The sequence below is a fragment of the Eriocheir sinensis genome, chromosome 47 (genome assembly GCF_024679095.1).
Source record: "Eriocheir sinensis breed Jianghai 21 chromosome 47, ASM2467909v1, whole genome shotgun sequence".
NCBI classification, from domain to species: Eukaryota; Metazoa; Arthropoda; class Malacostraca; order Decapoda; family Varunidae; genus Eriocheir; species Eriocheir sinensis.
Window position 1 is genome coordinate 11074169 of NC_066555.1, and position 13649 is coordinate 11087817.

General features: G+C 46.3%; 1 protein-coding gene across 1 annotated transcript in view; it reads left to right on the forward strand.

The window, feature by feature from the left end:
• The window catches only part of LOC126981172 (piggyBac transposable element-derived protein 4-like), a 40816-nt gene extending 29638 nt beyond the window's left edge, over positions 1–11178 (forward strand). Inside the window, exons 3-4 of the mRNA XM_050831888.1 lie at positions 10008–10093; positions 11083–11178. Of these exons, the coding sequence (XP_050687845.1) occupies positions 10008–10093; positions 11083–11178 (182 nt within the window). The remainder of the gene's footprint in view (positions 1–10007; positions 10094–11082) is intronic.
• The last annotated feature ends 2471 nt before the right edge of the window (positions 11179–13649 follow it).

A 13649-nucleotide genomic window follows, 5' to 3' on the forward strand; every position in this document is an offset into this window, starting at 1 on the left:
TGAAAAAGTATGGGAAGGGAGTGTTAGTCAGAGCTAAAGATATTACTCAAGCTAAAATGCTGCAACATCTACCATACCCTGCTGACAACATGTTTGAAACGGTCAAAGAAGATCATACCTTCAATTATAGTAAAGGCAGTATATATAACCATGACCTCTGAGTTCTCTGAGGAGGAAATATTTGGGATGTGCCCTAGTTCTGTTCATAAGGTGTCGAAGATGAAGGGTTCAGCTAACATGATACTTCTCACCTTTTTAGGTTCTACCCTCCCTGACCATGTCAGTATTGGCCCTCTCCATCTTCAGGTAAAGCCTTTTGTTGACCGCCCTCTACAGTGTTTTTCATGTTACGGGTATGGTCATGGTAAGAAATACTGCACTGAGCCTTCTCGGTGTGTTAATTGTTCTGCATTAGCCTCACACTCCACGCCGGAATGTGAGTCAGATGCTTATTGCTTCTATTGCCAGGATGCTCACCGGTGGTCTTCCAGACAGTGCCCACGATATCGCCTGGAACAGGATATTTTGCAACTTGCAAATAGTCAGTTTATCAGCCTTGGTAGTGCGCGCCGTGAACTCCTCTACCGCCAGAAGTCCGGTACTGGAGCAAAGACGTACACCTCATCGCTAGGCACTCGCTCTTCTGCCCAGCCCGCTGCTCAGGTGTCCTCTACGGTTTCCTCCCGGCCCTTTGAAGCTACTGTTACTACGTCCCATAATAGATTTTCCCTTTTGTCCTGTACTTCTGTCGAGTCACCTCCAGGTTCTGATGGGGCTTCTCCGGCCTCGTCCCAGGTGATGCATGTTGATGTACATGCACCTCACATTGCTTCGCCGAAGTCCGCCAGAGGTATGAAGAAGCGACATCGCGGTTCTACAGATTCAGTTGAATCTGTTCCGCCAACTAAGATTACTGTAGGTATACATGATTATGGGGTCTCCCATGAAAGACCTATGGGGGAAGATGCGGAGGCTCATATTGAGCCTGCTGCGACTCCCTCTGTTCCAGTTCCTGTTGCGTCTAGCGGTTTTCCTGATCGGGATATGGAAACTGAGGAATATCTAGGAGATAGTGTTGGGAACTTTCCCCGCGAGCATGTAGCTTCGGGGAGTGGTGTGCAGTCTGGCTCTAGTAGTGCGGCGCCCGGAGGGGGCGCAGGTTCCTTTGTTGGGAGAAAGCTCGAGGTCCCTCGACCCGGCTCCTCTCGGGTCCCAGTCTCCTCTTCTCGCCGTATTACCGTACCGAATCAGGTGGGCAGAAGACAGTCTCTTTCAGGGGCTCGCCTGGAGATCACTCGTAAATAGACATCTTCCGACTCCTCCAGTGGAATTGTAGAGGCCTCGCGGGAGGAACTCCGAGCATTGATATCTCGGTTTTCTCCTGCTTGTCTTTGTTTACAGGAGACAATGCTCGGAGACTACACTCACTCTAGTCCTCCTGGGTATCGTGCCGTTTACAGTACCCCTAATCCCGGACAGGGCCATCATGGTGGCACCGCCATATTCGTTCGCTGTGATATCCCTTCAGACCCATTACAGCTTCACTCAACGTTGCAGTCTGTTACTGTTAAGGTTTATTTGGGAAATTTTTATACATTATGTAGCCTTTATCTCCCTCCCGGTGTTCCTGTTGACAGACACGATCTTGACGACCTGGTGCAGGAAATTTCCTCGCCTTTACTTGTATTAAGGGATTTTAACGGTCGCCATCCGTTGTGGGATGATGGTTCTACCAACCCACGCGGACTCTTAGTTGCTTCTTTTATTGATGATCAGGGATTAGAAATTTTAAACTCTGGGGAGGTGACACATTTTCATAGCCAGACTGGTACTTTTACTTCTATAGATCTTTCACTTTGCACTTCTAATTCTCTTCCTGATTTTAGTTGGCGGGTCTTACCGGACTTATATGGCAGTGACCACTTTCCAATTTTATTGGAACGCATTGATTCCGTACCACAGTCACGCCTTTCTCGCTGGCGTCTAGATAAAGCAGACTGGCAGCGATTTACGGAACTTAGCACCTCTCTTCGTCCGTTAGCTGACTTTGGAACTTCCGACGAGGCTGCATCCTATTTCACTGATGCCTTATATTCTGCAGCCCTTCAATCCGTCTCCAGGACGTCTGGCCAGTTCCCTAAACGTTCTGTTCCCTGGTGGAACGCTGCTTGCACTACTGCTGTGCAAGAAAAGCGTGCTGCATTCACTCGACTTCGTCGTCACCGTGGGGACCCCCAGTGTTTGGATGCTTTTCGGCGAGCGCGTGCTCGAGCACGACGAACTTTCAAGGAGGCTCAACGAATTTCTTGGAAGGCTTATCTTTCTTCCATCACTACCAGAACTACACTCACAGAAGTCTTTAACAGAGTTCGTAAGATCTCTGGGAAGTTTCCCCCCCCTCCCCCTCCAGTGCTACAGTGCTATCGCATGCAGGGGAGACGGTGGCGGACCCTAAGATTGTTGCTGACCTATTTGCCATGCACTTTGCCAGTGTCTCTAGGAAAGATCCTACTGCACCAGGGGCTCGTCATCGCCGGGATTTGGAATCACTCGGCGTTAACTTCGCTTCCACCGGAGGGGAATCTTATAATATCCCATTTTCTCTCCGAGTTGAAGACGGCTTTATCCCAGTGTCATGATTCCTCACCAGGTCCAGACGACATCCCTTATGCTTTCTTACGCCACATGTCTGACTGTGGTTTTACATTTTTATTGGATCTTTACAATTTCATTTGGCGTACCGGTGATTTTCCATCTCTGTGGAGTGTGGCTGTAATTCTTCCCATTCTGAAGCCTGGGAAATCGTCTCCAAGCAACTAACTATTGTCCTATTTCTTTTAACATCCTGCATTTGTAAAGTGATGGAGAAGATGGTGAATGTCAGGCTTATGTGGTACCTGGAGAGCCGGAATTTATTGGCCCCGGTGCAATATGGTTTCCGAAAGGTGCGGTCCACTTCGGATGCTCATTTATCCTTGGAATCCTCAGTTTGTGAGGCCTTTGCCAATAATCACCACTAGGTGACCGTGTTTTTTGATCTGGAGAAGGCCTATGACACCGCTTGGTGCCATGGTATTTTACTTAGCCTGTTTGAGTTTGGTCTTCGTGGCCGTCTCCCTATTTTTATTCAGGAGTTTTTATCTCATCGTCTTTTACGGGTTAGAGTGGGGAGTACTCTTTCCGAGGTTTGTCCACTTGAGGATGGTGTACCACAGGGAAGTATTCTCAGTGTTACGCTATTTGCTGTGGCTTTTAATGGAGTCGTTGGTGTCCTGCCTGATGGAGTTCATAGCTCCTTATATGTAGACGATTTATCCATATCGTTTTCTGCGGCAAGGATGTCGTTGATTGAACGAAAAATGCAATTGACAATTAATAGAGTCGCCAATTGGGCAAATACGCGCGCTTTCGATTTTTGTCCTCAAAGACAGTAGCTATGCATTTCTGTCGTCTTCGATGCGTTCATCCGGACCCTGACTTATATCTTGGTAATAGGCGACTGTCCTGTGTAGAGACGACTCGTTACCTCGGTCTTTTATTTGATAGCCGCCTAACCTGGGTGCCTCATTTACGTTACTTTAAGGCGGCTTGTCAGAAAGCCCTGTCCTTCATTCGTGTTTTACCTCATACCTCTTGGGGTGCAGACAGGGACACGCTACTCCTCCTCCACAGAACACTCATCCTTTCCAAGTTGGAATATGGCTGCGAGGTATAGTCCTCCGCCAAGGAGGCTCGCCTACGCGTGTTGGACTCAGTGCATCATGCCGGGGTCCGCTTGGCTACTGGTGCATTCCGGTCTTCACCGATATCTAGCCTCCTCGTGGATGCTGGCGTCCTGCCTCTGGATTTGAGACGCCAGTCCTCTCTATTCCGTTGCTGGTTCCGCGTCCAACGCCTTCCAGAATCAGTTCCTTGTGTGTCAATTTTGCGGGATTCCCGTTCGCCTGCTTATGATGAGCGACCTAGTCTCCCTAAACCTTTTGGGTTTGGGTAGCGTCTGCCATGACATCTTTGTCTTTCCCTCCCATTCCTATCTGCCCTTATCTAGTACCTAGTGTTGGATACTGGCAGTTCCCCGGTGTATCCGTGTGTTCTTCCACTATAGATAGTAAGAGGGATTTACCGCCATATGCGTCCCGAGCCTTATTTTTAGAGCATTTCATTGAACACTCGGACTCCATCCCTGTGTTTACTGATGGCTCTAAATTGGATGCTGGAGTTGGCTTTGGTGTTGTGTTCCCCTCCTGTCGGGGAGGTAGTGTTTCTTCTGTTGCTTCTGTGGGGGAGGTAGTGTTTCTTCTGTTGCTTCTGTGTTTACTGCAGAGCTGTCTGCAATAGTCCTCTCTTTACAGATTATTTTTACGCTTCCTGTGGACTCTTTTATGATCTTTAGTGATTTTAGTAGCGCTCTTTCTGCGCTGGGCTCCTTTACTCCCTCTGTTAATCCCCTAGTTTTATCTGCGCTCGAGAGGCTGTATTTGCTCGGCAAGAAGGGATATCGCGTTGGGTTCCAGGACACGTTGGCGTACACGGGACCGAACGAGCTGATGGACTTGCAAGGGAGGCAGCAGCTAGAGCTGCCCCTCCATGTACAGATATGTTTCCAGAGATTCGCAAGGCAATTCTTGCCAGTTGGCAGGAGAGGTGGAATGCTCGGGGTGCGACTTCCAAAATGGGAGAGATTACCAGGACTGTGTTTCGTCCTTGGTCATACGAAAGTGTCCGTGACCGCCGCTCGCAGACAGCCTTGACCCGTCTTCGGACGGGTCATACGCGTTTAACACATGGTTACCTCATGTCCCGGGGGGGTGCAGCCTTATTGTGATGACTGCTTGGTTCCCCTGACTGTGCGGCACTTGTTGGTCGAGTGCCCCAGTTTGGGGGACCTGCGAGTGCGATACCTGTCGCAGTGTCGGGGAGAAGACAGATCATTCCGTCTCTCGCTGATGCTGGGAGGGAGATGCCATTCCCCGGGACATGAAGTACTTCTCTTTATGGAGAAGGCTGGCCTTCTCCATGAATTATGACCGTTTTCTGTGTGACTTGTTTCGTCTCGTTTTGTTTGGCTTTGCTCTTAGTTTCATTTTCTTTAGCCTTTTTCTTTTTTCTTTTTTTTCTTTTTTTAGTTTTTAACTCATTGAATGCGGCGCCGTATGACCCTGGCTGTTGCGGCGTCTAATTTAAATCAATCAATCAATCAATTTGAAACGCTGCACCAGCCGCTGTGTTGTTCTCATCCCAACACCAGTTCGACAGGAAATAAATGGGATATCGTGAACAGCCTTATATAAAGTGAACACCTCATTTCGTTTGTCCCTGTTTGTAGTCATTTTAAGCATACTGAGGGGGTGGAAGGAAGCAAAATGACAGCGCCATTAGCCTTCGTCTAGCACGCCAGACGATTGTACAACCTCTCTAAATGGCAGCTGAGCAGCTACTATCGGACTTAGGGGTGGGCAGGTACCGGTACCAGTACCGGTACTAGCGGTACCAGTAACGGTACTAGCGGTACCAGCTAAACGGTACGGTACTGGTACCAGATTGCTCGGTACCGGTACCAGATTGCTCGGATTTATTTATTGGATTTATTGATAATTCTTCATGTCCGATTATTTTTTTAGGTTGCTAATAAATATTGTTATTGTTATTAGACTATGATCGAGTACACCCATAATAACTATACATGCTATTTTTTTATCGAAAAAATAAATATTCACTTCATTCAGAGAGAAAAAGAGAGAGAGAGAGAGAGAGAGAGAGAGAGAGAGAGAGAGAGAGAGAGAGAGAGATCACCACTCAGTGAGTGGATATCTCGGTGATATGGGTACTCGATCATAGTCTAATAACAATAACAATATTTATTACCAACCTAAAAAAGAAAAAGAATCGGACATCAAGAATTATCCAGTAACTTCAATAAATAAATAAAATAATAAAATAATGGAAACGGGAGCTGTGATGGAAACGGAAAGCAGGACAAAATGGTGGGAACTTGGGGAGACGGTCAGCGAGGCAGTGACTCAGCGTCTCCACACAGGGCCCATACCGTGTGATACCACATGGAGGCGGGCGAGCGCTAAGCGTCAGTAAGATCCAAACGGTACCGGTACTAGCGGCAATGCTCAGTGCCGAGTGATCATGAGGCTTCGCGGCACCCGGTACCGGTACCTGGTGCCGCGAAGCCTCATGATCACTCGGCACTGAGCATTGCCGCTAGTACGGGTACCGTTTAGATCTTAGTGACACTCGACGCTCGCCCGCTTCCATGTGGTATCACACGGTATGGGCCCTGTGTGGAGACGCTGAGTCACTGCCTAGCTGACCGTCTTCCCAAGTTCCCACCATTTTGTTCTGCTCTTCATTTCATCACAGCTCCCGTTTCCATTATTTTATTATTTTATTTATTGGAGTTACTGGATAATTCTTGATGTCCGATTCGTTTTCTTTTTTAGGTTAATAAATATTGTTATTGTTATTAGACTATGATCGAGTACATCCATAATAACTATATGCTATACATGCTATTTTTTTATCGAAAAAATAAATATTCACTTCATTCAGAGAGAGAGAGAGAGAGAGAGAGAGAGAGAGAGAGAGAGAGAGTTTTCTTTACAGGAAATTTATTTGGGAATTTCATCAGAAGTCATTAAGATAAAAAAAATACTCCTTCGGGTACCGGTACTAACTGTACCTGAGTTTTCGGTACCGGTACTACCGGTACTCAAATTAACGGTACTTGCCCATCCCTACTATCGGTGACTGTCAACACCGGCGCCTGCTCCCCGGAGAGCGTAGAGGGTTGCCAGTTAGTGATGCAAAAGCGTCAGAACATCTTGTGATCCCGGGAAGGTAGTTGTGAGCCTCTTTCACTTAACACGAAAAGAATTGTCGTCGGCGCCTTGACGACAGTACTTTCCGCGCATACATAACCTACATGTGAGGTCCACTTTTGTTTATTATTTATATCAATGACTTAGACACAGGAATTAGTAGTGATGTTAGTAAATTTGCAGATGATACGAAGATCGGTAGAGTAATTGGAGCGGATCAGAACTCAACAGATTATATGACTGGGGCGATAAATGGCAGATGGAGTTCAATGTAGGGAAGTGCAGTATGGTGGGTAGGAACAACCCCCCCTCACATAACTATTGCTTAAATGACACTCCATAAAGTAGTCTGGGTGAGAGGGATTTAGGGTCTTTCTTAGTGAGCTCCTCCCCCCGGGCACAATGCATTCAAAGCAGAAATCGAGCTAATAGGGTACTGGGATTTATTTCAATTTCAAGGAGCGTAAAGCCCCCCCCTTCTCTTCTTTCCTCTCCATATTTAGCATTAGTTAGACCTTCTTGACTATGCGGTTCAGTTCTAGTCACCCTACTATAGAATGGATATCAAAATGTTAATCGCGGTGAGGAGGATGACTAAGATGATTCAGGTTGAGAAACTTGCCATAGGAGAGAGACTCAAACAGTTAAAACTTGCATCTCTTAGAAAGGCGAAGGGGCGTGGAGACATGATGAGGTTTATAAATGGATGAAGGGCTTTAATAGGGAGACATTCATAAGGTTTTGTTGGTAAGAGAACCGGGTAGGACACGAAGTAACATTCAACAGGGACATAGGCAAAAATTGGTTTACTAACAGGGTGGTGGATGAGTGGATAGCTTAGCAGTCATGTGTGGTGAGTGCAATATGTCACATTCAAAAATAGACTAGATAAATTCATGGACAGCGATAATAGGTGGGGTTAGATACACGGGAGCTTAGGGTCAAAGGAGCTGCCTCGTACAGGCCTACCGGCCTCTTGCAGACTCCTGCGTTCTTATGTTCTTATGTAACCTCAGCCGCGTGCATACAGAGTCCCTCCACGAGCTGCGCATTCTCCCATATGTGAAGTCAGTCATCTGTGAAACTTTAACATAGTGGTGGAATGTTTCACTGCCTGTGTGTTTCCCCCCAATCCTGACAGCATACTCTTCATCCTGCCTTCTCCTAATGAGTGTTTTAATATGTCTCAAGGTTAGAGTACATGTGAGGTCTATAGCTCCCCGTTCTGCTCCCGTCTTGGCGAGTCTGTCAGCTCGTTCATTGAATTCTACGCCGATGTGTGACGGTATCCATACAAAAGCTACATTTTTGTTCTGCCTGGCTAGTTTTCTCATTGTTACTTTGCACCTTTTGACCGTATCTTCACACACGGGGTGCTTGCTTGTAAGGGACTCTATTGCACTGCGGCTGTCTACAAAAAAAGAGTACGTTACCTCCCGTATCCTCTAACTCCCGCAACCCGAGGAATATTGAGCACAATTCTGCTTGAATTGAGGAGACATTGTCCGATATCCGGAAGCTGTACTCCCGCTCTTCCACGGAACTCACATTTAGTTGCCGCACCAAGATCCCACACCCCGCCCTGCCATTCTCCATGACGGCGCCATCGCAGAAAACTTGGATTACTCCCTCGTCACAGAGGCTCATGATCTTATCATCAGTTCTGGCCTTTAAGTCGGCAGCATTATACATACATTTTTTTCTCTCTAAGGTGAGGCTGTCAACAGCTACACACACTTCCTCCCAGGGAGGGAGATTCCCAATCTTTCCTTTAATTACACAATGACTTTGGAGGTCGTATTTGCCTATAGCTTCCGCCAGCCTGTTTTGGTATCCTCTCTTGCCTTGTCTCCGGAGGGCCCTGCTTTACCTAATAATGTCCTGCACAACACGCGCCAGTTTGTTCCCTGCCCCCGATCTCATATGCCTCAGTGCTGCTATAATGTCTGTTTCCTCTACTTTACTTCGTAGAGTGCCCAAGTTCAGCTCTAGAAGCATGGCATATATCATTGCATTCCTTGGGCAGTTTAAAACAATTCTCATCGTCTCATTTTGATTTTTTTCTAACTTTATCCATCTTCCCTCGTCAAAGCAAGAGAGGACAGGACTGGCATATTCTATCACTGATCTTATGGTGGTGAGGTACATCATCCGCAGCACTGGCACTCCGACACCTCTGCCGCTCCAGGCCAGGGATCTCAAGGGCTGCATTCGGGCCTTGCACTGAACCACTAAATGGTTCAGCTCTGTTTCCTTACTGTCTGCACCATAGCCAACGTACATGCCCAGGTATTTGTAGCTGCGTACTCTCTCAATATGTTTCCCATTTATGGATAGTTCTTCATGTCCTGCAGCCCTACACTGAATTTTTTTTTTCCTCATTTATAATCTGACCCATTGACTGAGTAAGGCTACCGAATTTATTGAGTGCTACCTGCATCTTGTCTGTAGAGCTGCCCTGCAACAATATATCATCCGCATATATTATTGTGGTAACCCCTGCAGACAATTTATCCTCAGCTAATTTATTCATTAATATATTGAACAAGGTTGGACTCAATACTCCACCCTGAGGCGTCCCTAACTCCAGGTGTCTCTCCTGCGAGAGGTGCCCCTGGTAACACACCTGTGCCTTTCGGCCAAAAAGATAGTTTCCAATCCAGTACAGAATCCTGCCTTTCACACCTAGTCTAGCGAGTTCGTATAGAATCACCTCACCATTATCCTTGTCAAATGCAACCTTGAGATCCACAAAAACCCGGCAGTAGTCGAAGTCACTGGAAAGGCATTGAATTACAGCGTCCGATGTACCTCTTCCTTTTGTAAATCCATATATGTTCTCACTAAGTTGGTCGCCAACGAGATATATCAGTCTGTTCAAAATTATCCTTTCCATCATTTTTGAGCAAAAAGATGTTAAAAGATACTGGCCTGTTGCCTCCATTAGCCTTGGGGACAGGAATGATGATCGCCTTCTTCCACGCTCTAGGGAGCTTTCCTTCTCTAAGACTTAAATTGTATAGGTGCAACAAGGGGCCGTCCTCGACGCTGGCAAGACAGTTCAATATATTATAAGTAATTCCATCATCCCCTGGTGCGGTAGACTTCCCTATCTTAATTGCCCTGAGAAATTCATCTCTGGTGATCTCTGTGTCTGTCACATGACCAATGTTTAAGGCGCGGAGTATGAATTCCCGCCTTTCGCCCTCCCACCCTTTGAGAGCTTCACTGACGTCCTGAGGCAGCGAGGCGCTGCTGGCGGCGTGGGCCCAGTCGTCCATTAAATCGTTAGCCAGTCTGTCGGGGTGCGGGTGAGCGACGTTGTTCACCCTTTTTCCTCGGACCTTATTTACTTCTTTCCATATTTCGGTGATGTTTTTGCAGCTTCCTATCCGCCCAGCAAAATTATCCCAGCATTTACTTCTCGCTTCTCTACGAAGTTCACCGCATATTTTAGCAGCTTCAAGCAAGATGTCTTTCTTGGAATCATCCCCTCCCTCGTCCGCCCATTTTCTGTGGGCCCACCGTAACATTAAAGTCCATTATTCCCTCAGTGTCTTGTCATTGTAATATATATCCCTCTTTGATCATGGCTCATTACTAGGATTTTTCTCCTCCCTGCGCAATAAATCTGCTATTACTCGGACCATATCTTCGTAAAACTTATCTGCACTCTCGGGATTATAGTTTATGTACCAGTTCTGAATGCCTTCAAGGAAGTACCCTATTTTATCTGGCCTTGAGGGTCCCTAATGGTATAGAGATAGCCAAATAAAAATGGTCACTCAGTAACTCGGGCACAACCACACAATCTCCACCCCAGTCCCTGCCCATTGAGGATAAATGCAGAGTCAAGTCGCCCCCCCTGTATGTGTGTGGGATCACTTGAGCCTAGCAGTGTTGCATCAGGATAGTCTCTTAAAAATTGATGAAATCTGACACCTGTGTTCATTTTCCCGCTCATTTCTAATTCCCTGTGTCTGGCATTCAGATCCCCAGCTACAACTGTTGCGCTATTAAATATATTGTCAGGTAATGCATGGACAGAAAAACAGTTTTTGGTGACATAGAGATTCATTATGTTTAGTTGCCCCTCCTTTAGGTGAACTTTCACACAAATGGACTCAACTCCGTCTTTTTTCCTCGGCTCCTCTGTCAGCTGTGAAGGGATGGAATTTCTTATATATGTTGCCAGGCCCCTAGTGCCCACACCTGCCAGCAGTTGATACTTTGTGAAACCGTTGAGCTTCAGCAATCCCCCGTTCCTGTCCCCAGTCTCCTGAAGGAGAATTACATCAACGTCATGCTTATGGACATAATAGTGTACATCACAACACCTAGTCTTTAAGCCGTTAACATTCCATGATATAATCTTTACGGTAGATTTAGCAGCCATTTTCACCTTGAGTGTCCGTCTGTTGTCAAAGGTAGTCTCTCTATCATATCCATTACTTTATCCATGTGCCTGTGCATTTCAAGCCACCCTTTGTACAACATTTCTTTTTTAATTTCATCTCCACATTTCACTAGTACAACCTCCAGCCCAGACACCCCCCCTTGTCATCAACCTGCGTGCTTTGAGGACTTTGTTTTCCCTTTACCTTCAGCTTACACTCATCCTTGACACTCTCTTTCCTCACTCACACTTCCCAGCACCTTAGCCAGGGGATTAGCATGTCCTACATTTTCCACAACTTTGCTCGCTAGGTTGCTCACTATTTTCTCAAGGGTTTCTAGTCGCTTCCCAAAGTCATTGAGATGCTGCATCACTGCATCATGAATCTACAATTATTTACCTGAGTCATGGGCGTCCTCTCCTGTGCTTCCCACACCTGGGGTCTCCTGGGTGCGGCTGATCCCACCAGCCGTTGATTGGTAATGCACATGGGCGAAGGCTCTCTGGGGGCCGGGTTTATTAGGCCTCCCCCGCTCCCAGTCATTAGCAGAAGTATTTAGGAAGTCACTAGACACAGGGGTGGTGCCTGTTTCATGGAGGCAGGCACACGTTATTCCAATATTTAAGAAGGGAGACAAATCTTCTATGGAGAACTATAGGCCGATTAGTTTGACGTCAGTTATAGGTAAAATGATTGAGTCAATAATAGCTGATAGTATTAGGGACCATATAGACAGACATAGTTTAATTCACGACTCACAGCATGGGTTTACTAAAGGAAAGTCGTGCCTCACTAATCTTATATCCTTTTACAATAGAGTATACGAGGCAGTTGACAATGATGAGAGCTATGATGTGGTTTATCTTGATTTTAGTAAGGCCTTCGATAAGGTACCTCACCAGAGACTGTTAAATAAAGTCAGGGCTCATGGGATAAGAGGGAAGGTATTTGATTGGATTAAGGCGTGGATTAGCGACAGGAAACAGAGGGTTACCATTAACGGTAAAAAATCCGAATGGGGTAATGTTACCAGTGGGGTTCCTCAAGGTTCAGTTTTAGGCCCGCTTCTATTCATTATCTACATCAATGACATAGACAATGGGATAACTAGTGACATAGGTAAATTTGCAGATGACACCAAAATAGGACGCACTATTAGGGCAGGGGAGGATGCTAGAGCACTGCAGGAGGATTTCAACAAACTGTCAGCTTGGTCAGAGAAATGGCAGATGAATTTTAACATCACCAAGTGTAGCGTACTTAGTGTAGGAACACGCTACCCATTACACGGGTATAGTTTAGACTCCACAGCGATAGGCAGGTCTGAGTGTGAAAGGGATTTGGTAGTGTTAGTGAACTCTGACTTAAAACTAAGGAAGCAATGTATTAGTGCGAGGAATAGGGCTAACAGGGTATTAGGCTTAATTAACAGGACGGTAACCAACAGGAGTGCAGAGGTCATCCTCAGACTCTATTTAGCGTTAGTTAGGCCACACTTAGATTATGCTGTCCACTTTTGGTGCCCACACTACAGAATGGACATCAACTTGCTAGAATCAGTTCAGAGGAGGATGACCAAGATGATTCAGGGGCTGAAGAACCTCCCATATCAAAATAGGCTGAAACATATAAACTTACATTCACTAGACACGAAGAGTGCGGGGAGATCTGATAGAAGTATTCAAATGGGTCAAGGGTTACAACAAAGGCGATATAAGTAAAGTACTGAGAATTAGCCAACAGGATAGAACTCGCAGTAATGGATTTAAATTATAAAAGTATAGATTTAGGAGAGAGATATAGGCAAGCATTGGTTTAGTAATAGGGTGGTGGGGGAATGGAATAAACTCAGCAATCACATAGTTAGTGCAGGGACGATAGCTTGTTTTAAGAGTAGAGTGGATAGCTATATGGACGAGGATGACAGATGGCAGTGAGGTGTGGGTGCAGTAAGGTGACGGGGTGCTGGATGCGTGCCTGGGTACCGCCAGTATAACGAGGATCAAGCCTCTACCTGTAACCCCTGTAACTACACCTCACCCACCGTGAGTAGTGTGGGGGATTCTGGAGCTGCCCTGTGTAGGCCACCCGGCCTCTTGCAGTTTCCCTATGTTCTTATGTTCTTATGTTCTTAGGGCCGTACTTTAAAAACCTTTCGCCACGCCTGGCACTGGAGTTCTCCGGGCGATCCGATATTTGGTACCATTAGACGGAATGAACGCTTTACCGGGCTAAGCCTCGCCAGCGCTTATGACGAAATAGTAATGGAACTTGCCTCCGAACGATAGTCCAGGCGGAGGCTTCCTTTCCCGCTGGCGAAAGGCATAAATTTGAATTGTTTTACTATGTCTGCAGTAGCATGAGAGCTTGAACGAATTAGGAAAGACGCACTAATTTATTTTTGCAATAACTCTAGCAAGTT